We start from the raw sequence: 26,424 nt of genomic DNA, 5'->3' as shown, positions 1-26,424 counted from the left end.
CCTCCATACTGTTCTTTTTTCCCTCCATACTGTTTTTTGTAACAGCTGTACCAACTTACATTCCTACCAACGGGGTACAAGGGTTCCCTTTTCTCTACATCGCCTCCAACTCTTTCTGATGAAAGTCATTCTAGCAGACGTGAGGTGGTATCTCACTGCGCTTTGGATTTCTATTTTCCTGGTTATTAGTGAAGTTGAGCACCTTTTTAAATGTCTGCTGACCATTTGTATGTCTTATGAGAAATGTCTATTCAGGTCCTTTACCCATTTCTCAGTGGGCTTATTTGTGGTTTTTTACTCTTGTATGACATTTTGGATGTTAACCCCTTATCAGATATATAGTTTGCAAATATTTTCTCCCAATCCATAGGTTGCATTTTCACTCTGTTGATTGTTTCCTTTGCTGTGCCTATGCACTGCTTTCTAAAACTTCTGAATTAGCTGTGAACATTTAAAAACTGGGAGACATGTCATAAAAATCCAGATCTCACTTCTATTTAAAGAAAAAAAAAGAATATCTGGTAACACTGGCCCCAACCGGCTAGAACCAGGAGCAGCTGTCCCCTTTAGCCAGGGCATGAACTCTGCAGATGTCCTGCTGCCTCATTCCATGCCGCTCCCAACTGTCTATCCTCCTTGAGGTCAAGCACAGAGAGTAGGAAAGGAACACATGCCTAGTAGCATGTCTCTGACAAGAGTGGTAAAAATGGAAGACTGACAGGGTAGGGTGTTTTAAGAACCTCAGAGAGAAAATGTTCCTCAACACAGTGATTGAGAGTGAGGGCTCTGGAGCCAGTATGCCTGGTTCAGATCCCGCTCTACCACTTCCCAATGTGGGAACTTAAGTAACTGCCCCGAGCCTTGGTTTCCTCAGCAGTAAACAAGGATGATTACAACAGCACCTACCTCACAGGGTTTGTGAGAACTGGATAAGATAAAACACATAAAGCGTTTAAGATGATGCCTGAAAAGAAGAACACTCAAACGTTAATTTTTCTTAGGCCTGCGTGTTTTATGTGTAGAGCGTAATTGCATTAAGACATTCACGATGCCCTGGTGATAGAAGCTTTCTCGTTTCTGCCATCTGCCTGGCCCTGGAGACTAAGTCCACATTGAAATTTCCCAACTAGCCATGTTGAAAGCACTTTCAGTTAGCTAAAGCCTTCACTATCTTTCACTCCTACAGAGAAAAGTAAAATTTCCATTTCAACATGGATCTTCCCTTTCCTTCACTGCTGTTTTTCCATTTAAACAGCATCAGGATCACCATTTTTTTGAGGGATAAGAGTGTTTAACCTATCTTCCTTGACAGGCTGGATCCGTACCAGCACCCATTCAAAATTAAAATAGTCTCAGGCTAGGAAGGGGTGGGGAGTCAGGAAGTCCAGACTCCTGCGGAAGGTTCCTGCAGAGGGTGCTGTTGCTGAGGAATCCCACTAGCGGCCCAGAAGCAGCAGGACTCCACACAGGAACCCTGGGCCGCTTCCCCTGCTGACATGACCGCCTGCAGGGCTCAGAAGAGGCTTTCCTGGATGGTGTAATGACCACCAAGAAGGCTGCTGGGTTTAAGTTTCAAGCCTGCTGTGAAAATGTGGGACAACCAAATCAAATCAAATCCTTGCAAAGTTCTGAGTACACTTAAAAAACACTGGTTTTGCTGGTTTGCGGAGAAGTCCAGCGGCCACCACCTGGCCGTTACTGATTAGGTAACAGACCCTACCTGTTTCACAGACTCTGTCCCCAAGTAAAATAAGATAGACACCTTGACTAGGTTCTGACTGGAGAAAACCTTGCTGCCACCCCCTCCCTAGCCAGCTAGACAACAACCCCTGAGGCAGGCACTGCCAGTTACCTAACTCAGATCCTTCTTCCTCAGAGAGCTCTATTTCTGTTTCGGAAGGGGCTGTGCCTACATTTCCTGGCCTTCCTAGTAGAAAGGGTGGCCATGTGACCCAGTTTTAGCCAATGAGGGGCAAGCCTAAGTAACGGGGATGGCACAGGCTTCCAGGAAGGCTCCTTAGAAGGGGCGTGACTCGGCTAGGAGTCCTTTAGTCCATAAAAAAGAAGGAAATCTTGCCATTCGTGAAAACATGGATGGACCTAGAGGGTATTATGCTAAGTGAAATAAGTCAGAAAAAGACAAATCCTCTATGTTTTCACTTATATGTGGAATATAAAAAACAAAACAAATGGACAAATATAACAAAACAGAAATAGACTTACAGATACAGAGAACAGACTAGTGGTTGCCACAGGGGAGGGGGGTGGGGTATGGGGTAAAATAGGTGAAGGAGATTAAGAGGCACGAACTACCATTTATACGATAAATAAGTCACAGGGATGTAATGCACAGCACAGGATACACAGTCAATAATATTGTGATAACTGTGTACAGTTTGTCGCCTCTAAAAATATCAAATCACTATGGTGTACACCTGAAACTAATATCAGGTGGTAAGTCAGTTATACTTCAATTAAAAAAATAAAAATTAGTCAGTCAAAGATCCTTACTCTCATGGTACTTACATCTTAGCTAGGATAATAAATAAGTAAATTATACTTTCTGCTACATGCTAGGGAAAAAGTAGAGTGGGAGAAGGGAGACCAGGAGTTAGAAGGGGCAAGTGTGTGCATGTGGTGACAATGAAATATGACATACACCTGTTTCCTAGAAACAAGGCTTTGGTGATGTCCAGCATCTAAGCATTTGGTAACGCGTAAGAAAACTAAAGGGAAAAACCAAGGCATAAAGCTGTTTGCTGTCACATTCTGGCCACACACCAATACGGTTCCTCAAATGTATGAAATACATTGGACAACTTATTGTCCCAAAATAAATGTCCATTACACAGCTAATAAAAATGCTATAAACCAATGAGCTGCAAAACCTCCCTGTAAAGCAGGCTGTGTCAAAAACAAGTCAGAAAGAAGGGGGACCTGTGGGTACATTTTGTTGTTTTGATAAAGAGTTAGCCTGAGAACTTTTGTTTGTCTGTTTAAAGCTATTTTAGTTTTTTTTTTTTTTGGCCAGGCAGCACTGTGCAGCATGCGGGATCTTAGTTCCCCGACCAGGGATTGAACCCACGCCCCCTGTAGTGGAAGCGTGGAGTCATAACCATTGGACAGCCAGGGAATTCCCCAGACCCTTTTTTTTTCTGGTCAACAAAAATAAGAAAATTCCTAAAGCAGAGGATCTGGTATCATTAACATGGAAAACAGACTCACGTTATCCTACTGCACTGTTCCCATTAACTTCAAGTCTGATTACCATTTGAAACATTTGTAATTTTTTTCTCTAAACTAACTCATTTTTTAAGCTGAAACTTATATGAAAGATAATAACAACAAACACTTATAGAGCCCTAAGTGCCAGACACTGTTCTCATTAATTCTCACAAACCTATAAGTACCAGTTGTATTCTCATTTTAAAGATGAGGAAACTGAGGCTCAGAGAGGTTAAAGATTTTGCTCAAGGTCACAGAGCTACTAAGTGGTCAGTTATGATCTGAACCCAGGCTGTCTGATCAGAACCTCCACACTAGCTGAGGGAGGATACATTTTCTCTATTTTGTAGTACCTAAGAGTTGGGTTGTTTTTCCCTTAAAGAATGGGTTGCAAGATGAAAAAAGTGAGCTAAGAAATCTGTGAACACACTGGTAACTCTGTACCTACAACAGCTACATATTAGCTGTATACATGTAAAAATGCTAAAGTCTAATGCTGGGAGTTAAATAGTCAGAATCTTAAAAATAAACTTAGAAGAAAAGGGGAAGTGACGGCTCGTGGGTACAGGGCTGGGTGTGATAAAAATGCTCTAAAACTGATTGTGGTGACTGTTGCAAACTCTGTGACCACACTAAAAAGAACTGAACTGTACATTTTAAACGGTTGAACTTATGGAATGTGAATTGTATTTCAATCAAGCTATTTTTCAAAAAATTGACGAGAATAGCTGGGCCATCGGAGGGGTGTGAATGGACAAATGGGGTTAGGTTCCAAGTGAAGGCTGCTGGCCATGCCCTAAAATTCACATAAGCTGGCATGTCACAGGCTCAGAAATCTCATTTTGCGAATTTACAAAGAGCTATCTGATCCACTTCTTGCTCAGGCCGATAAGACTGACAAATTGTAGATTTATCAACTTGGGATGAAAAACTGCTGAGGGGAAAAAGATGCTCTGGTCTGTCGGTGAATTGTTACCCACACATATTTCACTGGGAGGCACATTATCCCAAGAAGGCCCAGGAAGGGTTCCCAGTAAAGCAGGACAACGTATGTGGAGCACCCAGGTAGCAAGCACCACTCCTGGCACAGTGACTGCCTAGCCAGGGGTGGCTACGTGACCGCCATTCCACAGGATGGAACCCGCAGGAGAGCTGGATGTGTCGTTCTTTCTTTAGAACCACATCTGGAGAAGTGGAAGCCAGTCACTCTTTGTAAGGGTGACGGTGCACCTCCATTCTGACCTACCATTGGCAGGTTTGGGTCTGATTTCTACAGGCAATCTGATGCCCACGTTCTTGGGAGAAGCCTCACGGGGTATATCATACTGGCAACAAAATCCACAGCAATATACTAGGTGTAAAGCATACTTTGTTAGAACAGAATTTTAAGTTAAAAAAATGTATTTACTGAATATGTGTGCTGGGCACCAGACCAGGCGTTGGGAATATTGTGGTAAACAGGGTGGCCAAGGTCTCAGACCAGGAGCAAGTGAACACAAACTCTTCAGTGATTTGGGGTAGTAATAAGTGCTATGAGGGGGACTTCCTTGGTGGGGCAGTGGTTGAGAATCCGCCTGTCAATACAGAGGACATGGGTGGGAGCCCTGGTCCAGGAAGATTCCACATGCTGTGGAGCAACTAAGCCCGTGTGCCACAACTACTGAAGCCTGCGCACCTAGAGCCTGTGCTCCGCAACAAGAGAAGCCACGACAATGAGAAGCCCATGCACCACAATGAAGAGTAGCCCTCCCCGCGTACAGCAACAAAGACCCAATGCAGTACAGCAAAGGACACCATAAACAAGATGAAAAGACAACCCTCAGAATGGGAGAAAATATTTGCAAATGAAGCAACTGACCAAGGATTAATCTCCAAAATTTACAAGCAGCTCATGCAGCTCAATATCAAAAAAACAAACAACCCAATCCAAAAATGGGCAGAAGACCTAAATAGACATTTCTCCAAAGAAGACATACAGAGGGCCAACAAACACATGAAAGAATGCTCAACATCATTAATCATTAGAGAAATGCAAATCAAAACTACAATGAGATATCATCTCACACCGGTCAGAATGGCCATCATCAAAAAATCTACAAACAATAAATGCTGGAGAGGGTGTGGAGAAAAGGGAACCCTCTTGCACTATTGGTGGGGATATAAATTGATACAGCCACTATGGAGAACAGTATGGAGGTTCCTTAAAAAACTAAAAATAGAACTACCATACGACCCAGCAATCCCACTACTGGGCACATACCTTGAGAAAACCATAATTCGAAAAGAGTCATGTACCAAAATGTTCATTGCAGCTCTATTTACAATAGCCAGGACATGGAAGCAACCGAAGTGTCCATCAACAGATGGATGGATAAAGATGTGGCACATATATACAATGGAATATTACTCAGCCATAAAAAGAAATGAAATTGAGTTATTTGTAGTGAGGTGGATGGACCTAGAGTCTGTCATATAGAGTGAAGTAAGTCAGAAAGAGAAAAATAAATACCATATGCTAACACATATATATGGAATCTAAAAAAAAAAAAATGTTCATGAAGAACCTAGGGGCAAGATGGTAATAAAGACGCAGACCTACTAGAGAATGGACTTGAGGATACGGGGAGGGGGAAGGGTAAGCTGGGAGAAAGTGAGAGAATGGCATGGACATACATACACTACCAAACGTAAAATAGATAGCTAGTGGGAAGCAGCCGCATAGCACAGGGAGATCAGCTCGGTGCTTTGTGACCATCTAGAGGGGTGGGATAGGGAGGGTGGGAGGGAGGGAGACACAAGAGGGAAGAGATATGGGGACATATGTATATGTATAACGGATTCACTTTGTTATAAAGCAGAAACTAACACACCATTGTAAAGCAATTATACGCCAATAAAGATGTTAAAAAAAAAAAGACCCAATGCAGCCAATAAATAAATAAAATTATATATATTTAAAAAATCTGCCGCTGGACTAAAAGGAAAATAAAGCAACCTTACAACGGATGAAAAAAAAATGCTATGAGGAAAATAAAAGAGGATGATGGGACAGAGTGATGGGGAGCTTCAGAGAGAGGGATCAGTTAGAACTGAGAGACCTGAAGACAAAGGGGGGGACAAGGAAGGGACAGTAAGTGTGAAGGCACCAAGAGCAAGCACCACACTTTCAAGAACCAGAACCACTATCGCAAACAAGGGGAAAGGAAGTAAAAGAAGGGTGTAGGGAGGTGGGTGGGGCCAGGCCACACAGGGCCTTGGAAGCCGTGGGGATGGGGCAGGCATAGACTTCACTCTGAATGGGACGGGATGGGAAATTATCAGAGGGCTTTAAGCAGAGGGGTGGTGGTGATCTAATTCATGCTTTTAAGAGATCACTTTGGCTGCCATGTGGAAAATGGGCTGTAGTGGAAGGACGTTCTTACAGCTCAGAGAGACTTGCTTTTACATCTGCACAGCTATGCTTACTACAGTCTGTTTAAATATTAATATTGATTGATTGAGCACAGTCTGATAAAGGTTACAGTAAAAACCTTCCTGGTCCTTGCCCTGAGAGTTAATAAGGCAAAGACGATGACACATACAGAGGGTGGGCCAGGACTTCCTGAGCACCTTCCAAGACACATGACAGTGGGACTGAGTAGCCTGCAACAGTGTTCACACGAGACACACATGTAGTTCTTTGTGGCAACTTTTTCTTTGATCCTTGCCTTGGGTAAACTGATACAGAGCAACATGCCAGCAACAACACTTGGTCTGTTCCTACCTGTGCCAAGCACTGGTAAATTACAGATGAACAAAAACTGCTCAAGTATGGTCTCTCTGGTAGCGAACATACCATCAACAGACGTCATTACCAATAATGGGGCAGAAAAAGATATGAGACCAATTATAAAGGCAGGTCAGACATATATACGCTACCATGTATAAACCAGATAACTAATGAGAACCTACTGTCTAGCACGGGGAGAAAAACAACACAATCTGTTTGTAGACATATATTAAGTTAACCTTAAAAATGCGTTCCAATATACAGTAGGTGCAGAAAAATACTGTTTGATTCCACTTATACGAAATACCTAGAATAGTCAAATTCATAGTCAGAAAGTACACTGATGGATGCCAGGGGCCAGGGGGTGGGGAGGGGAATGGGGAGTCAGTGTTTAATGGGGACAGAGCTTCAGTTCAGGAAGGTGAAAATTTCGGGAGATGGATGATGGTGAGAGTGGCACAACAATGTGAAATGTGCTTAGTGTCACTGAATTGTACAGTTAAATATGGTTGAAATAGTATGTTTTATATTATGTGAATTTTACCACAATAAAAAAAACATTAAAAAAAAAAGATGGGTCAGATACTTCACTGTAGAGCCGTCAGCTAGAGCGAAGAATTATTTGGCAGAATCACTTGGCAAGAAGGTACATTCTTGAAAAATATATGAACTTAGGATCTGGTTTGTACAAATTGCCCAGAGAGAGATGCAAACATTCAGAAATATATGACAACCCAGTCCAAAATTTCATGCCTAATGTTTTACTTACTTTAAGACTATCACCAGGTGTGGAATATATCTTTCAATTAAAAAAGCAAACACAACCAAATAGTGTACTTGGTCTCAGAAGAAGAAAACAAAGCTACCTGTTTATCTGTTTCTCTATGAATCCACCCACCCACCCACCTTCTGGCTCCCTTCACAGATGTCCATAAATAGCAACTAACTGTCCGGCAGTGGGCAAAGCACGGAGATCCTGTGGATACGAGACAGAGGAGGTCCTTGTCCTCCTCTGGGAGATAAAACAGACACTGAACGATCAACTACCCAAACGATTAACTCCTGGGAGACAAATGCTCCAAAGTGAACCCACGGCACTGAAGTTGACATCAAGTAGCAGTGGCTAGATATCAATACATTCCAGGAACTATCCAAAGAAAAGTGCACAACTGACAACGTGATCTGAGACACCATGCCTCACTGGCTGTGTTTCATAAGAGAAAAGCGAAAGGGAAGTCAAGGGGGAGGCCCAGAAATAGAAGAGCTGCTATCAGAGGTCTCCTGCGATGACTCCAGACAACTCTTTCACCTGCCCCTCGGATACAGGATGGACAGGGAAGGGCATGGGCCGTACCTGATAGCGACGGGTCTCTCTCTCTGGGCACATCTCCATTCTCTGCGCTCACTTTTCCAGAACCACTCCTGCCATGTTCACCATTGGTTAAATCTGTCTTCTCAGGAGTTGTTGGTTTGCTGTGTGCCTGGCTCTGTTTCAAACGATTGAACTTTGGGGACACTGCTGCAGCTTGGATCACAGGGGACTGGGGTTTCGAATGGATTGGTTTTTCCAATTCTCTGGCCTCCTGCAACTGAAAGGCAACGAAAAAGGGATTCAATCTAAATGGATCCAGCATTTTCATAAGGAACAGAAAATACGCCAGCCTGTTGCATAAAAAATTTCCAAACAGAAGGATAGAATTTTAAAAAGGAAATAAATTCCTGCAGCAAACTCAAAGCAAATTCTGAATGCAAATTTCAAAACCCATGCTAGATTCTCTCTCTGCTTTTTAAAGCAAGGATAAAAACAGAGTGCAGAGAACTCAGAGGAGGAAGGGATTGATTTTAAAATGCTATGAATCTTCACCAAGCACCGAGGCCACACATGAAACAGTTCACAGCATGGGATGGTGTCCCGCCCCCCCAGCAGCTGATAACTGCTACCGCTCACCACTTGGTTTTCCATGCGGGTGAAAATGACGTTCAGCATCTGAGTGAGAGTAGCCTTGGCAGTGGTTTGATTGATGAGATTTTTGCTGGCCAAATAGATATTGTAACATGTCCTGACCGTCTGCAGGATAGTACCCTCGTGAATTTCAATGTGCGGGGACGTCACTGCAGTCAGAAGAGCCTAAAACAGAAATCCGCAACCTTCACCTTCACGAGCACCCACCTCCCATCCCCTCACAGCCAAACTTTTCTACACGGTTTGGCTTTGTTTTTAATTTGGTTTGGTTTAAGAAGATGGCTCTGCAAACTAAACTGGATGATTAGTACCAAAAACCAACCCCCTACTGCTTTGAGTTTAAACACAATTATTAACTCCATAGAATACAAGTCATTTAAAGTACATAAGTTGCGCTGAAGTGGGCTTTCTATCAGCTTACTTTTTAAAAAGCCAAAAATACAGACTTGTCTCAGGAGGGAAAGTGCTCCAACTTGATCTCACCTACGCCAATCACAAAATATACATGTTTTGATGGGGGGGAGGGTCAGTTTCGGAGTTCCCTGGTGGGTTTTCAAGGGAGCTTCAGGAAAGGTGTGGCTAACAGGGAGCTCCCTCACAAAGCTAATACATCCAGGATTTAAGATTTGAAACACTGACCGCACCCATCCTGATCGGTTCTCTGACAAGCAGATGGGACCACCCCATGCCAAACCATTCCTGGCAGCAGAAATGGAACAGGGCGAAGGAAAGGGAGGGTAAGAGGACAGGGGCAAATTGGTGATAAAAGTATCAACACGAGGACCTGCTGAGAAATGGCAGTCTGGGAATCCAGAATTTCGAGGGGAAAGAGCAGAGGATTTGAAGTCAATTTAATTCACAAGCAATTTATGTAGTTATCAGCGGAACTGTTTACTTTGAAAACACACCTGGTTCCACTCTTCTTGTCTCAGTCCATGCTAATCAGTTCTGACACTTAACAAAAGATCTAAGTGATGCTTACATTTTTCTGTTCCAGCTCAGCACCTCCTGAGACAACTAACACATGGTAAATTAGAAAGCCAAATTCCCAAGGGCGATGAGCTTTCTCATTTAAAATCCAGACCAGGCAGACAGACAGAAATACCTTAATTATTTGTAACTGAACTCCTTCATCGGTCTGAGGGCCTTGAAAACAATTGCAAATGGTTTCAACAATCCTGTCAATCAGCCGCTTCCCGGGGGCTCCACTGTCGGGGGCATTGCCGGTGATGTGCCCATATGCGATGAGTTTCTAAACACAGAAATCATAGACATGAGAAGTTTCTGCCAGGCCAGGGCTGAGGCCGCCCACAGCAGTAAGAGGCAGGCAGTGGGCTCAGCCTTTAACTTCCGGTTCCCACACAGATCTCTCTGCTCTCCTGGGTGCAGGAGGCACAGCCACCCTGAGAGCGTAGCATCCAGCCTGACTCCCGATGGCAGAAGAGCCCACAATGGTGGAAAAGCACGTGTAGAACAGCCCCCAGCGCAAAATCACTTGTGTAAAAAATGGAGCGATTAAAAACTATACATAATAGAGACGGAAAGTAGTCAGCGGCTGCCTAGACCTGGGGGGATCCCAGGGAAACAGGGAGTGACTGCTGATGAGCAAAAACGGGGCTTCTTTCTGAGGATAAGATGGTCTCTAATTAGATTGTGGTGAGGGCTCCACAACTCTGTCAATATACGAAAGTCACTGAACTGTGTACCTCAGATGGGTGAATTGTACGCATGTGAATTATATCTCAAGCTGCTAAAAAACTTTTTTTTTTTCCTAACAGTAAGATACATAAAAAGCTAATGATGACATGGTTTGCTTGAGCGCAGGGAGAACTAAGCAGCTGTAGGCAGGGTGGGACTAACACATTTTGTAGAGCAGGCTTTCATTCTTTTTGAATGTTGAATCAAACCATGTTGGTGTATTTTCTATTCCAAAAATTAAAGTAAAAAAACTAACTGACTTCTGCACCTACGTTATCAAACTGCATGTCACCCGTGCGGCAGCCTCTTCAGATGAGGCTGCTTGAGCTGTGCCCTCTCGGTCAGGTGACAGATCAGTTTGGACAGGGGCCGCCTGCCTGCCTGGGCCACCTCACGTCTGACCTGGATTTCATCAGGGACAATCTGAGAGCTGGAAGGGAACTCAAAGGTCAGGATGGTTTCAAAGCCTGGCTGAGATTCATGGTCACCTGAGGGAGCTCGTTACAAATACAGATTCCTGGACCTCAACACAAACTTCCTCTAACAGAACTTGTTGGGTGGAGCCCAGGAATCGGTTTTTCTCCAAGTCTTCCAGGTTATCCTGATGGCTGACCACATAAAAAGAACCACTCATCTGCTACAAGCCCTCTGGGATCTGTGAATTCTAAGGCACCCTCTGCTTCCAGTGACTTAGTAAAGACTCTGACAAATGCTGTTCTGTTCTTTATCTTTTTGGTTTCTGGCGTGTCACATTCTTGATCTACCTGCCCAGAGAGACACAGCTCCTGAGGCGATCCACAGTGCCGCCACCACTGCAACAGGAAGATGCGCCGCCCTGCGGAGGCCAGATGCCGTTTCTCAATGGCTCTTCCCCATCATTAGCCTCGAAAGCGCCGCCATTCAATAAGTAGGAAGAAAAACAGATGGAAAGAGAGTGACTGAGAGCACAAATACGACATTGCTGGATCAAGTGACCGAGTGAGCAAAAGAGAGGCCTGCACACACTCTGCTGCTCAAGACCAACCCCAGAGAGCTCCAGACGGAGGCGGGGAGGTGCTCAAGTGTGTTTTTGAAGAACAAGTCCAGATGCCTTTTACCTCATCTGCTCTCATCACTGCTCCCCATGCGGGCTTCCAGTGAGGGCAGCGCCGGCCGCCTGGTAAATAAGCTCTGGTGCCGGCCACCTGGTAAATGAGCTCTGCTTTTGGACACTGCTGACTCCTTACTCCTAATGGACTCAAGTCCGTTTTGAGTACTGGGTTATGAGTGGGATGGTCTATGAGCTCCTAAAATGTGAATGCTGAAAAGCAGGCCCCACAGAACCCAACACTGATGGTGCAAAGCAAAGATGGAGGTGAATTACAGATGTTTAATTCAAATATAAAAAAAGATTGGAAGTATTCGTCCCTCTATGCCCTCCTTAAAGGGCACGTTACCGTTCCAATGGAAAAGGGTTTTAAGTATAATTTTACTCCCTTGTGAGGCAGGGCCGGAAGAAAGCAGAGTCCCTGCAACCTGTGGGTCTTCCTAGTTCTGCCTTCTCACCCTTCCTTGTACCGGATGTTGTTTTGGCACTGGGGGTACAACAGTGATAAGACAGTCCTTTTTCTCACAGGGGCAGAAGCGTGCTTGGCAGGCTCACTTGAGGAAGGTGCTCTGCACAGTGAGTGAGGTAGAAAGTATAGCAGGTGTAAGCAAAGGATGGACATGATGGGATACATTTCTAAAGGCTCCGCCCGGCTCCTGAGTACAGAACAGGCTGGAGGGCAACAGCAGTGGAAGTTGGGCACCCATGATGAGGCCACCTCAGCTGTCTAGGGGGGAGATGCTGGTGGCTTGGACCATGAGGGACTGACAGAGATGGAGAGTAGAAGTTCCTGTCTTATTCTTTGCTGATGCGAAGCAGGGATGGGAAGAAGGGCAGAGGAGGGAGGCCTCTGGGCAGCTGGCTCACTGATACTTGTGTCCAAGGAGGCTGCTTGCACAGGGATGCTACTTGTCAATGCCCCTCTAGACGGGGAGGGATAAGTAAGATGGTTGCATAACACATCATTTATCAGTCCACAGGAATGCCCTCAATTTGCATGTAGTGTTCTGGCATTAAAAACACTAGTGTAAAAAGCAAGCCACAGAAAAATCTGTACAAGTATAAATGATATATGATATAATTTCCAGCTACTACAGCTGAGTTGAAGAGTTGAAATGGAGACCATACGACCTACAAAGCCTAAATATTTAGCATGTGGTCCTCCACAGAAAAATGATATCATAAATGATATCACTTATGTTTAAAAAAAAAGAAAGAAAGAAAAAGAAAAAAAGAAAGAAAAGAAAAGAGAGAGAAAATTATACACCTAAATAGGCAACTGGGTTTGGGGTTAGCAGTCCAAGGGCCTTCAGCCTTAATCTGTAAAGTTCTAAAAGAAATTTCTAACAGAGAATATAGTCAGGTACAATTTATATTATTACAATAGATTTTAAAATGTGCATTAAAAAATCCAAAGTCTTTTAGAAATAAGAGATAAAGGATAATGCTTGTGGGCTTCCCTGGTGGCGCAGTGGTTAAGAATCTGCCTGCCAATGCAGGGGACACGGGTTCGAGCCCTGGTCCGGGAAGATCCCATATGCCGCGGAGCAACTAAGCCCGTGCACCACAACTACTGAGCCTGCGCTCTAGAGCCCGCGAGCCACAACTACTGAAACCTGCACGGCTACAGCCCGTGCTCCGCAACAAGAGAAGCCACTGCAATGAGAAGCCCACGCATCGCAACAAAGAGTAGCCCCCACTCACCGCAACTAGAGAAAGCCTATGCACAGCAATGATGACCCAACACAGCCAAAAATAAATAAATTTATTAAAAAAAAAAGAAGATAATGCTTGTGGTATGAACCAGATGGCTCAGACCAGTGGTTTCCTACAGCCTTACGTAGAAAGAAAATATTAGAAGTCTGTTTCTATCTACTTTTTTGTCCTACCCTTTCAAAAGGTCTCTTTTTGTATTGTTTATAATGTACATAATTTAATAACAGTAGTACCTGTATATAGTCTTATAATTGAAGAAATACGAATATTCTGAGAGAATATTCTGAAAAATAATTTCTGTGGTTGGTATGTGCCCAGAAAAACTTGAAGATCACTCACTAGTTTAGGCAAGCCTGAACTAACCCTCCTTCCTCCAGTCCTGGCCTTGGGGGAGCGTGTGGCGACCAGGTGCTGGAGAAAAGGAATAAGGAGAATCTTTGTCACTTGGGAGAAGTGAGAAGGGAAGGCTCTGGGCTCCTCCCTGTGGGGGAGGGAATGCTGAGCTCTGTACTCACAGCAAACCAAACCCAGAAGCACCTTTGCTACCCCATCATCTCTCCATGCTCAAAAAGGGACTCCTTAAAATGCCCAGGGCACAGCCTCTGCAGCTGGCTTCAACCCTGCCAAAACCAACCTTTACTCCTAGACACTGGCCCTCCATTTCCAAGGCAGAAGTCACATCACCCACACTGGGAAAAGCCAGTCAAACAGGTTTGCAAGGACAAACCACAAGAGGAAATGAATTTTTTCATTCAGTATTCCAGGGAGCACCCAGCCACTTTCTACTGTCATAAAAAGGACGATACATTTTGCATTTTGTATACTAACCAAAGAAATCTTAGTGTACCTATCAAATTACAGAGAACTTCCATTCTGAAAAAGAGAGTGAACCACATGCCAAAAGCCTCAAGACAGGTACTGCACTCAAGTCGCTGAAGTACAGCAGGACGTCGATGTTTCCATCAGAAACCATACTCACACGTACACAGAGTTCCAGAAACAGACTACTTCCAGGAAAACACAGCATATTTTTAATTAAAGAGGCCAGACTACAGGGTAATAGTTAAGAGCAGAGGTCAGCAGCCTTTTTCTGTAGAGGACCACATGCTAAATATTTAGGCTGTGAAGTCACATGGTCTCTGTTCCAACTCTTCAACTCAGCTGTAGTAGCTGGAAAGCAGCCATATAGATAATACATCAACGAAAGGGCATGGCTGGTGTTATGGACTGAATGTTTCTGTTTCCGCAATTCCTATGTTGAAGTCCTAACCCTCAATATGATGGTATTAGGAGGTGGGGCCTTTGGGAGGTGATTAAGTTTACATGAGGCCATGAGGGTGGGGTCCTCATGATGGGATTAATGCCCTATAAGAAGAGACCAGACACCTAGCTTGCTCTGTCTGCCATGTGAGGACACAGTGAGAACTTGGCCATTTACAAATCAGGAAGACGGCTCACCAGGAACTTAATCAGCTGGTACTTTATCTTGGACTCCCCAGCCTCCAGAACTGTAGGAAATAAATGTCCCGTGTTTAAGCCACCCAGTCTGTGGTATTCTGCTATATCAGTCTGAACAGATTAAGGCAGCTATGTTCCAATAAAACTTTATTTACCAAAGCAGGCTGCAGGCCAGATTTGGCTCATGGCATAGTTTAAGGACCCCTGATTAAACACAGGCTTGGGGTAAACAAGTCCTAGACACCCACCCAATCCCATCACTGCCTGGCCAGGGGAACTTGGCAGGGCTGGTCATTTTATTCTCCAAGCCTCAGTTTCATTGATTCTAAAATGAGGATGAGAGTAGGAACCTCAGGTGGTTGTTGGGAAGATTAAACATGATGCTGGGGATAAAGCACTTAGCACAGGGCCCAGCACAGGGCCCAGCACAGGCTGAGTGCTTAACACACTGGCATTGTTTAGGACACCAATCATGTTAACTATCAGCACCAGCTTCCAAACTAAACCTTAACATGAGGACAAAACAGCTAATTATGCCAAATTTCCTCTGAAAATGTTCACGGCAACAAATATTTCAGGATAGAAGTAGGATCTGAGCCTGCCACTTTAAAATGCTTGGCTCATTACATGTTCCACATAGGACAATCTGTACAGAATTATACTGAATGAGAAAATGGCTTTTCATTTAGAAGAGCTGCTTCTGTGAAGAAACTCTCACCAATTTTCAAGTATAGATATATCAAACAAGAGAAATTAATAGAGTAAATATCAGACTAGAGATGCCAAAGATGTGGCATGCCCACCGCCACTTGGCGGTCCTGTTCCTCAGCAGACGCGACCAATCAATCATGGCACTTTCTCAAGAAACCCAGATGAGGTTCCAGGTATTTGTTCAACACAGCTTCCAAGCAATAAAATATAGAACCTATTCACTATTCCTGTTCTAGAAAGTACTGATAAATTGTGGCTCTCTCCACTGTATTTTTAAAAATTTATCAAGCTCTTTTCATTGCTGTAGGTTGCCCACTGGGGTTAAAAACAAATGTTTCTGAGGTAACCAGAAGCTTCATGAGTAGATCTTATGAAAAATACAAGAATGCTGGACTGGGAATTAAGAAGCCCAAGTTGCAGTCCTGTTTCTGTCCCTCACTATCTGCACGTCATTGGACAAGTCACCCTAATTTCTCCACTGCTGCTTTTTCACCAGTAAAAAGTAACTTATAACAAGGTTACTTATGGCCCTAAGTACAGTCGATCCTCATTATTCACAGGTTTGTACTTGTGACTGCCCGCTCACTAAAATTTGTAAGTCCCCAATCAATATTTGGGACGCTTTTGTGGTCACTTGCGGACACCTGCAGCGCAGTGAAAAATTTGAATCACTTGATGCACAAGTTCCTGGCTAAGGTCAAACAAGGAGACGCTCTGCCTTCTTGTTTCACCTCTCATACCGTAAACAGTGTCTTTCTTGTGATCTATTTATTGCCATGGTTTTCACATTTTTGTCCTTTCCATTGGTGTTTTCGCCATTTAAAATGGCCCCCATGCACAGTGCTAAGTGTCCTTTTCGTTGGTGTTTTCGCCATTTAAAATGGCCCCCATGCACAGTGCTAAGTGCTGTCTAGTGCTGTCTCTGTAGGATGCGCCCTACAGAGAAATGACGTGTGATCAGCTTTGTTCAGGCATGTGTCATAGTGCTGTTGACCATAAGTTCAATGCTAACAAATCAACAATATATATTAAATAAGGTGTCTTTAAACAGAAACACACAAAGAATAAAGTTATGTACTGATCAGCTGATGAACACGTGACCAGAGAGGCTCACAGGAACCTAGCCCTGTATTCCCTCCAGGAACAATGCTTCAGGGTTTGCTAATTCCGTGTTCACAGCAACTTTATAGACCATCACCACAAATAATGAGAGTCGATGATATCTATTTCTCTACTTGGCATTATGAATATTAATGCCATCAATAAAGAAGTAGCATTAAATATCTTATGTACCCGCATATGTACAAATATTCCAATCAATGCTAAAGGTTTCATTTAGGAAAACATACATAAGAGAGATCAACAAAATACTTCGAGAGAAACGAATTCTTTTTTAGGTAAAGAGGTCAGACCTCTCATTCTTCCCTCCCTCACAAGACCTCCATAAAGAATGAGCTGAAGGGCTTCCCTGGTGGTGCAGTGGTTGAGAGTCTGCCTGCCGATGCAGGGGACACGGGTTCGTGCCCCAGTCTGGGAAGATCCCACATGCCGTGGAGCGGCTGGGCCCGTGAGCCATGGCCGCTGAGCCTGCACGTCTGGAGCCTGTGCTCCACGACGGGAGAGGCCACAACAGTGAGAGGCCCACGTACCGGGGAAAAAAAAAAAAAAAAGAATGAGCTGAAATGCTCCTTTCTCCATCACCTCCGGAAGCATTCTGAGTACCAGGGGGTTACGGGCACAGCTCCTGTGCAAAGGACTACCTGTGGCTTGAGAGAACATCCTTTATACCACCAAGTTGAAACATGGTACCTGCAAGCAGTCGAGGGATGTGCTGACCACCCGTGGGGACTTGGACTGGCAAGCCAGCTCAAATGGAAGGAAATACTTGTCAGCTTCAATGAAGTTTGCCTTTGGTGGTGCGGTAGCACCAAGCCTAGGAAAAAAGCAGGAGAGGGCCAGAGAGGGGAAATGAAAAAAAAAAAAAGAGCTTGCTTTTCCTACCCCCCACTCTAACTTCCCATCCCACTTGCAGTCATTTAATTAAAAGTGCCTGCAAACTGCATCTGTGGGGCTAGACAATGAAAAGTTTAAACACATGCATTAGGAAAAAACACCAAGGGGCCACAGGCAGAGAACAAGGTCTCTGATGAGCAAGCTGTATCGACAGCGGCCTGGACTGAATCCTGGCACCTGCCACGTCAGAGCTGTATTTCTGAAATGGGACTCACTGGCTTCATTACTATGAAGATGAGGAGCAGCCCCTTAACAGAACAAGCTGCCCTCCTGCCTGAGGAAGCATGACATACAAGAGACAAGGGCTTTGCCTCTTCTGTCAAGAGAAGGTACAACAGCATTAACTTGACCTTCCTTATCCTTTCCTCCAAATATGCAGTTGTTGAGCCAGTAACCTGTTAACTCAGTATCAGTTCAAACACATACAAAGTCTTGCCACGTGCCCAGCGCTGTGCTAGGAGAGTGTGTGCCACCTGAGGATCAGAAATATGGGAAAACATGCAGAGAAAGGGGTTCCCACGGCCACCACCTACTACTCCCTTCATACTGCACTTCAGCAAGGAGAACATGCCCAGGCTTACCTTTGCTTTTCTATTTCTGCTTTAATTTCATCTGGTGGGAAAGAAAGAAAGGCATGTTAGGAGCATGCAATATGTATATTAAAAAAAAACAAATATAACAAAATACTGAAAGCTATCTAAGTAGGAGGATGATGATCTTTTTCTCTTTCCCACATTTTCTGTAAGTATACATACTTTTTCTTTAGCACTTAAAAAAATTGTGGTAAATATGTGTAACACAAAATTTACCACATTAACTATTTTTAAGTGTACAGTTCGGTGGCATTAAGTACATTTATACTGTGCTAAGTCATATATAATTTTTATGAATTAAAGTTAATTTATAAACCTTTACCATGGAGGGTACAACAACTACATGGTTACGGTTATGGAATAGTGCCAACACTCAGAAGTCACAGTCTCAAAGAGAGATCATCTTATTTCCAGGAGAACAAGATTTTGTGCCATTGAGACAAGAACATCCTATATCTAAACACGCCGGACTCCCCCACAGCCACTTAGTCGAATGCATTCCTACGTGTCAGGCTTGGCAGGCTCGCGGTATTATCAAAGCAGGCCAGTGAAACATGTCTACCTGAATGCCATGTATTCAGATAACCTCCAAAAGGCCAGCCTTCTTCACACAATCTCTTGAGAGCCAGTGGTTTGGATATGGCATTAGTTATCCTAGCAACCCCAGAACACAGTTCTGGAAGTGACAAGTTTCCTTTTCCTGGACAACTCTATTCTAGACTGACCTTTAGGAAGTGAAAACCGAGTAACTGGACGCACTAGAGGTGGCAATTTTAACCTTCAAGCCACTCTTTCAATGTCCTCTTACTACACACATAAGAAAACAGAAGAGGAACACCAGATGACTAATATCAAACATTTCGCTCATGGACCACAAGGCCTGTGACACACAGGTTCTGCTAAAGAGAGCTCTGTGGCATGGTTCCTGCTCCTCTGGGACAAGAATCCACTCAGGAAGTAGCTCTGGCCTCCTCTAGCTGAGGCCCCAGGCTGTGGGAGTGGCCCGGGAAATCCAGCTCAGGAGGCTGGTGGCCAAGCTTTCAGCTTGCAGAAATCAACATGCATAATGTCAAGACTCTGCTTGGTGGTAATATTGTCTGTCACCGTGTGACATGTCAGAGGGGCACTGATGCCGGAACTCAAATGCAAGGGTTCCTTCCAGTCATGGTTACCTTATTAGAGTTAAGTTTAGCTGTTAAGTGTATCTCAAGCAATTAGGCATTTGTTAGAGTCTGTGCTGACCTCTGAGCTCTAAAATAGTCTGTTCTAGAATGCCACTGGTGTCAACCCACCAGTTGACAAATCAATCACCAGGATTGCTACTTACTCACTGAGGCACTAAGGGTAATCAAATCAAAGACCTATGGAGGCCAGGCAGGAAACCTCCTGGAGAGACACAGGTGGGTGTAAGACATCAGGGGCAGGGAGGACCCCCTCCCCACCCAACAGGGCATGGAGTGCAGCAGAGTCTCAGTCCCAGCTGATTGAGCCCAGAGATGCCCGTTGTTCTGATTTTTCCAGAAGTCAAAATCTGGATTTTAAGTGAAAACTCCAACTGTAATTGGAAGTAATTTCAACTGCTTAAAAAAGTTATGCTCAGGGACTTCCCTGGCAATCCAGTGGTTAAGACACCACACTTCCAGTGCAGGGGGTGCTGGTTCCATTCCTGGCCAGGGAACTAAGATCCTGCAAGCCGCGAGGCATGGCCCAAAAAAAAAAAATTATGCTCAAATGAAACTTGTTTGCAGGCTGCCCTGACCTTACACTACCAGTTTGCAACCTTTGTCTTAAGGGAGAGGGAAGAATCAAGGAGAAAGAAATTCACTGGCAGCGGAAAACTAACTGCAGGGCATAAAGGACTATGACCAGCACAAGGAAAACAAAACATCCCCGTTTTATACAAGCAAAACGTTGCCAAAGAACAAAGAGCAACTAAGGAGCCAGAGGACCAGGGTTCGAGGCCAAACTCTGCTATATCTTACAGACGAAGAGACAAGATCCAGAAAGGTTACAAGTCAGTGAGAGGTGGAGCTGTGACTTGAACCCAGAAAATTAGGCTCCCAAGCCTGTGTTCGTACCTCTTGGGTAACTTGGCTCTCAAACAAGCATGTCGAATTACTCCGTAACCTATAAGTGCGAAACAATATAAACACTCGTTTTGCATCATTAATTCAAAGCGTGAATGCTGTGATGTTCCTACTGCTCTGTAGTACGAACATCCCTCATCCAGCCTCGGGGAGCCTATTTACAACCCAGGCTCTGGAATCCCCCCACCTCTTTTTCTGGCCTGATGGGACAGGACCACAGGAAGGTGCACCCTGGTTTTCCGATGGGAATGAACAAGGGCCAGTGTGACTTGAGCAGGGCAGGGCATAGCCCTCCACAGTGAGCAGTACCTACTGCAGAAGACCAAGAAACTGTGATCTTCACAAAACACGTGATCACAGATTTCCTTTAGTCTTCTTAATCTATACTTAAGTATTCCCACAAGTATGAGGAATTGTTGCACTCTCTAGAACATTCTTTGTTAAAGAAAAAAAATTTGAAAAATCCTCTCCACAAGGCCCAGTAGGGGTCCAGATAAGGAGAAGCCCCTGGAGGGCAGTGGAGGAGGGGCCTGAGCGGACCTATGTTTGGACAGATCCCTCTGGCTGCAGTTTTGAGTATAAAGAGGAGGGTGGACAGCACAGAAGCAGGGAAGCCAATCAAGAGGCTGCTGCTAATAGCCCAGGCAAGCATTAGTGGGGGCGGGGGCTGGGGCCAGGGCGGGGGCAGAGACGGATGAGCATGAGCCACAGGAAAGCTGGAAACGGCTTGAGGGTAGTAGTTCCATATAGTCTGACCCAACAGGTGGCTTCTAGATATATTTGGATAATACAATATTTTTTTCCATTGAAAAGAGGCAGGGGACTTCCCTGGCGGTCCAGTGGAGGAGACTCCGTGCTTCCACTGCGGGGGGCACAGGCTCGATCCCTGGTTAGGGAATTATGATCCCATATCCCACATGCTGCATGCAGCGTGGCCAAAAAAAAAAAAAAGAGGCAAGGAAAAAAAAACAAACAGGGAAAAGGTGTGTGGCATGGGGTCCCACAGAACACTTGACATAGCCTGGTGTGGTGAAAGACAAGAAATGGGTTGGAAGTTCCGAAAGAAAATGGACATCTATTAGCTGAATGATGCCAGGTAGGTTATTAAACCTCCCTGAATCTTGATGTCTTACTCTAAAAAAAATGAGGATGATAAAAAGCAGCCCCATATGCTCCAGAGACTGTAACTAGGCAGTTGGGTGTAGGTAATTCTTTTAACAAACCCGAAGTATTGATGGCTAAGGCAGTGTCAGGCATACACAGGTGGTCAATAAATGTCTGTTCTCTTGCTCTTATCTTAAAACAGGAGTCAGTAATAGTACAAAATCTTTAGCGCCATCGGTGGAACGACGGAAAGCCAAGGGAAAGAAGAGAATCAGTGGAACATAAATCATCATAATAACTGCTGACATTCGCTAGGGGCAGGTGCCCATTTGGTCCTCCTTACAACTCAGGAAGACAAGAGACTCATCTCCTAACCATATACAGTGAGGAATCTGGACACAGAGAGGTGAAGTCACCTGCCCACAGTCACAGTAGGAAGTGCCACTACAGGATTCACACCCAGGCTGTCTGCTCCAGAGCCAAAGAGGAGGAGGATGGGTGAGGGAGGAGGAGTGGGCACACTTGCTCCAGTTTATTGCCCTGCCTTTTAACATGCACTGCTCTCCCAACAGCCAACTGGGCAATTAGCAGCAATAAATAAGCAGGCTGGAAAGGAGCCAGACCTGAGTCGGGTGGGGCAGCTGCACCTGAAAAGCCATGCTGTCTTCCTGGGAAATCCTTCCTGGCCATCGCTGTCAGTTAGGAACCTCGGGTCACAACTCCCCATTCATCAATGACTTTGGCACCAGCTCACATTCTCTGCTCCACTCCCAAGCTAAGTACAACAATGACCACGACCAAGCTCAACAACGCCATCCCCGGTCAACCCTCCAAAGCCCCACGACATCCCGTGGAACCTTCACCTCCCCTCACACATCTGATCTGCATACCCCTCTCTACTATGCAAACCAACACTACCCTCAGTTCCTCCTCCACCCCAAGTCAGCCTGGCGTGGCTGGCCACACTCTGAATCTTGTCCCTGTTTGGAACTGTGCTACTTCTAGCTGCTGCCTGTTCTCCGCCCACAACCTCCTTTCCTTCCAGATGACCCACTAACTGCTCCCAGTAGGACCCTTCTTTGGCCTGTCAGACCTGACAAGGCCAAGAACTTGTCAGCTTTCCCCTCTTTTCATTTTCCAGGATGGGTCCCATTACAGGATTGTTATCTGAATGACAGCCAAACAATAGGCTTGACTCTCTCTGACTTTTAGTCTTAACTTCTGGCAAAATCCCAAACTTAGATTATATGACCCTCTCCCCTGACCTGTCTCCATCTAATGACTAGACCTCTGACTACAGGGCAAGTTGGTAGGTCTATAAAGGCCCTAATCACCAACCACAATGGAACCCTAAATACTGCCAGTTAAGCTCACCACCTCCAACTCTCCACAAAGACTACTGCACATTTCTCTACTCTCTTCAAATACCCCATCTCTCCCTCCTAGTCATCACCATTCATCTTTACTCACAACCGATGGAGCAGCCTATTTCATGCAGAAATTAGAAGCCAACACGAGGAGACTCCCTCAACTTCCTGTTGGCCAATCTACAAACTCACCTACTTCTGTACCCAGCCTGCACTCTCTCCTGCTAGAAAACAGTGTCAAGCCCCTCCAACTCCGCAGTCTCCCATCCCTACTGCCTCCTGAGGAACTACCTAGAATCTGATCACTTCTCATATGCTGGACCACCCCCATTACCCCAGACCAAGCCACCATCATCTCCCACCTAGACTAAGAGCCTCTTTCTTAACTGGTCTCACAGTTTCAGCTCTCACCCTTCCTCCCGGCCCACATCTTTGTCTACACAGCAGCCAGAGGGATTCCCTTAAAATGTAAATCAGATTACATCTGCTCAAAATAGATTAACCATAACCATCATAACGTAAATCTGATTAACATCTGCTCCTTTGCACAAAATGCCACTGGCTTCTCATCTCACAGAGTAAAAACTCACAATCTTGAACTTGGCCTCCAAGCCTCTAAAACATCTGGCCCCCTGCTATCCCTCTGATCTCACCTCCTACCACCCCACCCCCAGCTTACTTGTTGCCTGTCCTGTTCAGGGCCTTTGCACTTGCTCTTCCCGCCACCTGGAATGCCCTCCCTCCCCCAGATATCCACAAGACTCACTCTTCCCTTCCTTCAGATGGCTGTTCAAATGTCACCTCTTCAGAGAGGCCTTCCCTCTCCACCTAAAACTGCCCTCCTTGTGATTCTGGACCATCTTACCTGCTTTATTTTTTCACTTTACACCGATTTTTCCTAGTTTTTCATCACAGTATTTATCACCCTTGACATACTTTGTATCAGTTCACTTATTCTCCATCTTCCCCAGTAGAATATAAACTCTGTGATAACATAGACTTCCGTCTGTTTTGTTCACTGCTGAATCCCCATTATCTAGGAATTCCTAGACACAGAGCAGGCACTCAGTATTTGCTGAATGAATAAACTGTCCTTTCTCTTTCTTGCATTATTTAACCTCTCCTTTAACTGGCTCCCTTCCCAATGACATTTAAACAAGTTCAAGCCTCTTCTACCTTTAAACAAAGAAAAATATAAAACCAAAAACTCCCACGATCCACATCTCCATCCTCTCCTTCACACCCCAGGCAAAGCCCTGGAAAGAGCTGTGTCTGTTTCCTCACCTCCCATGCATGCCCCAACCCATTCCAGTCTGGTTTTCACCTTCACTGCATCAGCAAAACAGCTCAAGCTAAGGTCACCCATGACCCGCATGTCTCTAAATCTGATGGGCAATTTTCCAGTTGCCATCTGACCTGACCTCCTTGCAGCATTTGACCTGACCTCCCCCTCCTTGAAATTTTCTCGGAAATTTTCTCGACTTCCGGCTTCATAAGCACCCGTTTTCATCTGCCCTCTGCTTCTTGTCCCATCTCTTCTCCATTTCCTTGGTAGACTCAGCCTCCTCTGCCCAGCCAGGTAGGCCAGGGTTCCTCGGGCCCAGGCTCTCCTGCCTCTCCTTTTCTGTACACTCTCCCCCACAGGCCTTCGCAGCCTCAACTGCACCTTCAATTCCCACCTGGGCTCGGATGACCCCCAAATCTTGATTTCCGGTGCCGGCCTGCCTTATGAACACAAGGCTCGTACATCCATCCACTTCCTATTCCACCTGTCCAACTGGATGCTCAAAGGCAGGTGAAACTCAACACATCCAAGTCCCAACTCAGATCAAGCTCCTCCACCCACCTCTCCCTAGATGGTCTTCCCACTCCCATCTAAAAGAACCGCACCACTATCCATCCAGTTGCGTGAGTCAGAAACTTAAGAGTCAGCTTTACTGATCCACTTTCTCGTGTTCTTACCCAATCCATCACCAGGTTTTCTTAGTTTTACCTTCTAAACAAGTGGGGATACATTCACTTTACTCTGTTACTACTGTCCCTACTTAAGTCCAGGCCACCAGCATCTCTCCCTTGGATGATGGTAACTGCCTTCTCACTGGTCCCTGGGCAGTCCCTCTGGTTTTCCTCGAAGATGTTCTGAACATAATGGCTAAAGTGACCTTTCCAAAATACAAACCTGTTTATCCCATCACCTTCTTCCCTGTTTAGAACTCTGCAGTGTTATCTCACTGCTTTTGGTCTAAAATCAAACTCCTCAACATAACCTCCAAGGTCTTGCATGGTAGGACCCTGGATTACCTCTCCCACCTTATCCCCAAAACCTCTCCCCCTTCATTTGCCATGCTGCAACCACACAGTGGCCTCTTTTAGTTTCTTTTAAAAAAATTATTATTAAAGCTTTTTAAAAATTTTGAGGTAACTACAGATTGGCAGGCTGTTGTATCTTTTAGTTTCCTTAACCGTCATATTCCTCTCTGACACAGGGCCTTTGCATATGCTGTTCCCCCTCCTGCTGCCATAATGCCTCTCACCCTAACCTATTTAATTTTTATTTATCATTCAGCTCTCAAGACTTCCTCAGGGAAGCTTTCCTTCATCCCTTTGTCCACTCCCCTTGTGGGACCAGGTTCCTCTCCTTCATAGGAGTTGTCAGGTTATTAGTATGACTCAGAGGACATGATCATCTGAACAGTCCCCTTCTTCCCCATTAACTGCAAACATCATGAGAACAGGGTCTCTGTTTGTTTTGTTTTCCTTGCATCATGACACCTGGTATGACACCCAAATAAATATCTTCTGAATGAATGTCACCCTGGTTTAGTCAGAAGGACTATATAGAGAACAAGTATGCACTGACTACTCCTTAGGACAGAGGGAAAATTTAAGAATTCTAGGTCCTAGCACAAGAAGGCTGTTCTCCCCCACAAGTCTATAAAACCTAATGAAATACCTAATAAAAAAGCTAAAAGACTCATTTACAACCAAGACGGTAAACCCAAAGAAGCTTCTTATAGGAAGACTCCAGGAATGAATTCGCAAACAGTTAAGGATTTTCTAAGATAACCTTGCTGGAAAGAAAGTCAAGTATTTTCCAGGCAGGCCCCCTCAGCCTGGTGAAAAAGAACTCAATACAGTTCTGAGCTATTTATATAGGAGACTCCATGTACTTGCTGATTAAGCACACGTTTTCACAAGTTTGCTCTTTTCCATAAAGAATGGTCTCACTGTTTTCCCCAGCACTGCTTACGGTTTCCCCTGAGATTTACAAGTACAGGACAGAGCTCTAAATTTTTCCAACCACTTGCCTCACCAGTGTCGAAATGTCAGAGACCAGCAAAGATGTCCATAAACCAACCAATAAGGGAGGCAGGAAGAACAAGTATTCAGTTCCTTCTCCTTTAAATATGGTAACACCAATGCCTCTGAATTTTAGTAGGTCATTTGTTAGGTGCCAGATACGGTGTCAGTTATTTATTGCGTTAGTTCATATAACCTTTACAACAATCCTGTGACACAGGCATTATCACCTTTCTCATCCCAGGAAACCAAGGCTCCGAGAAGCTAAATGATTAGTCCAGGATCACAAGACCAATCAATAAGCAAAGTTTCAAACACAGCTCCCAATGAATT

The 26,424-nt window shown here is 44.8% G+C and overlaps 1 protein-coding gene across 1 annotated transcript in view; it reads right to left on the bottom strand.

The window, feature by feature from the left end:
• Positions 1–26,424, bottom strand: part of ARFGEF2 (ARF guanine nucleotide exchange factor 2) — a 99,142-nt gene that overhangs the window by 66,235 nt on the left and 6,483 nt on the right. The window contains exons 2-6 of the mRNA XM_030839009.2: positions 18,222–18,252; positions 17,437–17,560; positions 10,063–10,209; positions 8,943–9,122; positions 8,349–8,583 (exon numbers count right to left, since the gene is read on the bottom strand). Of these exons, the coding sequence (XP_030694869.1) occupies positions 8,349–8,583; positions 8,943–9,122; positions 10,063–10,209; positions 17,437–17,560; positions 18,222–18,252 (717 nt within the window). The remainder of the gene's footprint in view (positions 1–8,348; positions 8,584–8,942; positions 9,123–10,062; positions 10,210–17,436; positions 17,561–18,221; positions 18,253–26,424) is intronic.

The sequence above is a fragment of the Globicephala melas genome, chromosome 15 (genome assembly GCF_963455315.2).
Source record: "Globicephala melas chromosome 15, mGloMel1.2, whole genome shotgun sequence".
In the NCBI taxonomy this organism is placed as follows: Eukaryota; Metazoa; Chordata; class Mammalia; order Artiodactyla; family Delphinidae; genus Globicephala; species Globicephala melas.
This window is presented reverse-complemented; position numbering and strand designations above follow the sequence as displayed.